This window comes from Varanus komodoensis, unplaced genomic scaffold (genome assembly GCF_004798865.1).
Source record: "Varanus komodoensis strain SLA01 unplaced genomic scaffold, ASM479886v1 scaffold2, whole genome shotgun sequence".
NCBI lineage: Eukaryota > Metazoa > Chordata > Lepidosauria > Squamata > Varanidae > Varanus > Varanus komodoensis.
Window position 1 is genome coordinate 619,602 of NW_025335568.1, and position 3,123 is coordinate 622,724.

General features: G+C 61.6%; 1 protein-coding gene across 1 annotated transcript in view; it reads left to right on the forward strand.

The window, feature by feature from the left end:
* The first annotated feature begins 2,545 nt into the window (after positions 1-2,545).
* The window catches only part of LOC123022592 (homeobox protein notochord-like), a 7,742-nt gene continuing 7,164 nt past the window's right edge, over positions 2,546-3,123 (forward strand). Inside the window, exon 1 of the mRNA XM_044428431.1 lies at positions 2,546-2,646. Within this exon, the coding sequence (XP_044284366.1) occupies positions 2,546-2,646 (101 nt within the window). The remainder of the gene's footprint in view (positions 2,647-3,123) is intronic.

Below are 3,123 nucleotides of genomic sequence, written 5' to 3' on the forward strand. Positions count from 1 at the left end.
TATTATTATTATAACATTTCTATGCCACCCCTTGCCGAAACCTCGGGGCAGCTTACAACACAATAAAATACATTGAAATACAATAGAACATAATAAATTACCATTAAATACAAAAATACAAAACATACACTGAGTTACAAATATAAAATTAAAATTATCAGTATAAAATAAGTAAATAAAAATATAGGAGAAAGAGAAGGAAGAAGAAGTTGCCCTGGCCAGATCATATGTTCATATTATTCAGATCATATTAAAACACTGGACAAGTAAAAAGGTATTTATCCAGTGCCAAAACATCGTAAGGAGTAAGCGCCAGGCACACCTCTTGGAGAAGCCGGTTCCATAGCTGGGTTGCCACAACCAAAAAAGCCCTTCTGGTAGCCACCACTTTTTCTTCCTGTGGAGGGGGCTTCCTGAGAAAGACTCCAGAAGATGGTCTCAGGTCCAGGCCTGGGTAGGTACTTATGGGCTGAGCCGTTCCTTCAGCAAACTTGGCCCCAAACCATCTGGGACGATGAATGTTAATCTGGTGGGCATGTCGTGAGCGGAGCCGGCTGGTGCCGGGGGTCAGACTAGATGGCCCGGGAGACCCCTTCTGACTCGCACTGCTTCTGTGTTTTAGCACTCGCACTCTGAATCATGCCCGACTTCAATGGGCAACCAACGCAGCTGGGAGAGGACTGCCATCACGTGCTCCAGCCCGTTCTCAGCTTTGCTGCCTCATTTTGAATTGGCCGGACACTCCCGACTGCTTTCCAGGGCAGCCCCACGTGCAGCGCAGCGCAGCAGTCCAAACGGGGAGCTGGCAGGGTGCAGACGGCTGCAGCGAGGCTCCGTCACTCCAGGTCGGGGCGCAGTGGGTGCCTCAGCTCAAGCTGCCAAGAGGTGCTCCGTGCCCCTGAGCCCACCTGCGACTCAGGTGAAAGCTCTGGGCCAGGAGCTCCCCCACAGCAGGGACCTCGTCCCGTAGCCTCATCCAGGACAGGCCGAGTGTCACCCAGCAGACGACCACTCCCAGCAGCACCTTCATCTTGCCGGGGTGGAGCCTTGCCTTGCGTGGCTGGCCCTCACCCAGTCCAGACACTGCCTCCCCTGGGCACTGGCAGGGCCTCCAGCAGGATGGCCCCTGCGCAGGCGGGTTCCGCTTGCCTGCTCCGGGCTCCGGGAGGCGGCCTGCTGCAGGTCCTCCTAGAATGAGGAGCGGGTGAAACCTTCTCCCAGGCCACGCGTCACGCGCTGCACACCAGTCATGCCTTGCCTCCTATTGGCCCCGCAGTCGCCTTGCTGAGAAGGGGCCAGAGGGCGGGATGCACCTGCACTCGGCAAAATATACATCTGTCGCCGTCCTCTGCCCTGTCGACCAGCCCCAGGCCTATTCTGGGTGTCCCAAGGGGGTGGGGGCCGCTGCTCACTCCCCCCAAGGCAGCCCCTGCCCGTCTGCCCCAGCTCCGTTTCTGCTTCTTGGCCTGAGACCGGCCCGCGAGCAAGGACTGTGCAGCTTCTGCCACCCCGCTTGGCCCGCTGGCCTGGGCATCTTGCCCGCCCTGCTGGGGCCACATGTCCCAGCCAGGAGCCTCTCCCTCCCGACAAGCCCCCCTGGAGAATGCCGCTCCCGCACGGGGACCCGGCTCTCGCCGGAGCTCGCAGTCGGCCGGCATCCTCCAGGGCCCACGGCAAGGAAGGGCTGCGTTCCGCGCCAGAGCCTGGAATGCCTGGGAAGAGAGAACTGCCCCGGGTGCTTTTGCTTTAGCTTTTGTAAAACAGCCCGAGAACGTTTGCTATTGAATGGATACAAAAACAAATAGCAAGCATGAAAATGCACCGAGCATGTGCAGAGCGCCGCTCCTACAGCACTCAGTACATGCATTTGTGCTTCATTCGGTCGAATGCTGTAACTTGCGGGGATGTTCGATTAATACTGAAAGAAGCCTTTGTGCACATCTGGCAGGCGGAACGGGGCGCCCGGCCCTAGCGGCTTCACCCCAGTGGGGGCAACTGGCTGAGCCCCCCCTCAGCTGCCACCTGCTCACCCCAGTGCCCTCCAGGCAGGTCTCCTGGTACAGGCTCCTCACCACCCTCATCCCTGTGACCAGGCAGAGCGGGCTGGGCAGGGGCAGGGCCCGCGGGGGGGGGGGGCTTCTACCAGAAAGGCCCCCGGCTGCGATATGAGGAAACCGTGCCCGGCCAGGCGATTGCTCTCTTTGGTTTTGTTGCTTTAGAAACCCTTGCCATCATTTTAAAGGGTGACTGTGTTTCACTTTGTTTTTGGATGGCTAAGGCTCCGCATAACGATTTCGCCACGCTCTTTTTTACAGCTTCCGTTCTCACGAACCTTCTAGAGAGCTCCGGGTTTTGTGGGGTGTACATATGCCACCAGCAAACAGAACCGTGCGTGCAAACCGGGGCTCCTCAGCAGCGGACTCTGTCATGCCCTCCAGAGCACAGCACCCCAGATCCGGGGCGGGGGCCGTTCAGTCTCCCGCTGGAGCCCCCTCCACGGTCCCCCCCAGTGGCACGTCGAGGCGGGCTTTCCTCCCCGCTTGGCATGCGTCCGACCGCGGTGCACTCCTCTGCGCCCTCCTCGCTGGAGCGCGCCCGGCCACCCTGCAACGCCGGAACGGAAAGGGCCGGGAGAGTGGGGTGGAGGTGAGCAGGTAGGTTGCTGCCCCGAGGAGCCGCCAGTCTAAGTGCTGCTTCGGCAGGAGACAACAGGATGGCCGTGAGGACGCGAAGGGAAGCGAGGGCGAGGATCCCAAGCCGCGGGCGCCGACGGGGGCACGGCCGAGCGGCCCCTCCCTGCACTGCGCGGGCTCGTGCGCGGCCCGTCCGGAGGCACCGCGGCCCCTTCGCTTCCGCCTCGGCACTCCGAGCGAGCGAGCGAGCGAGCAGCAGCCGGTGACGACCGCGCCGGGGGGCTCACGGCTTGTCCGAGGGCCCCGCGAGCTTCGGACCGCCCGCCGCCGAGGGTTCAACGGCTCGCAGGGAGGAAGCGAGCCGGCCGCTGCTCTTCGGAGCCGCCGCAGCCACAGCGACCCGGGAGCCGCCCGCCCGACGTCGCTCCGTCCGCGCCGCAGCCTTCGGGGGGGCGGCAGAGCGGCCGGCCTCCAGGCTCCGCTTTCCCCC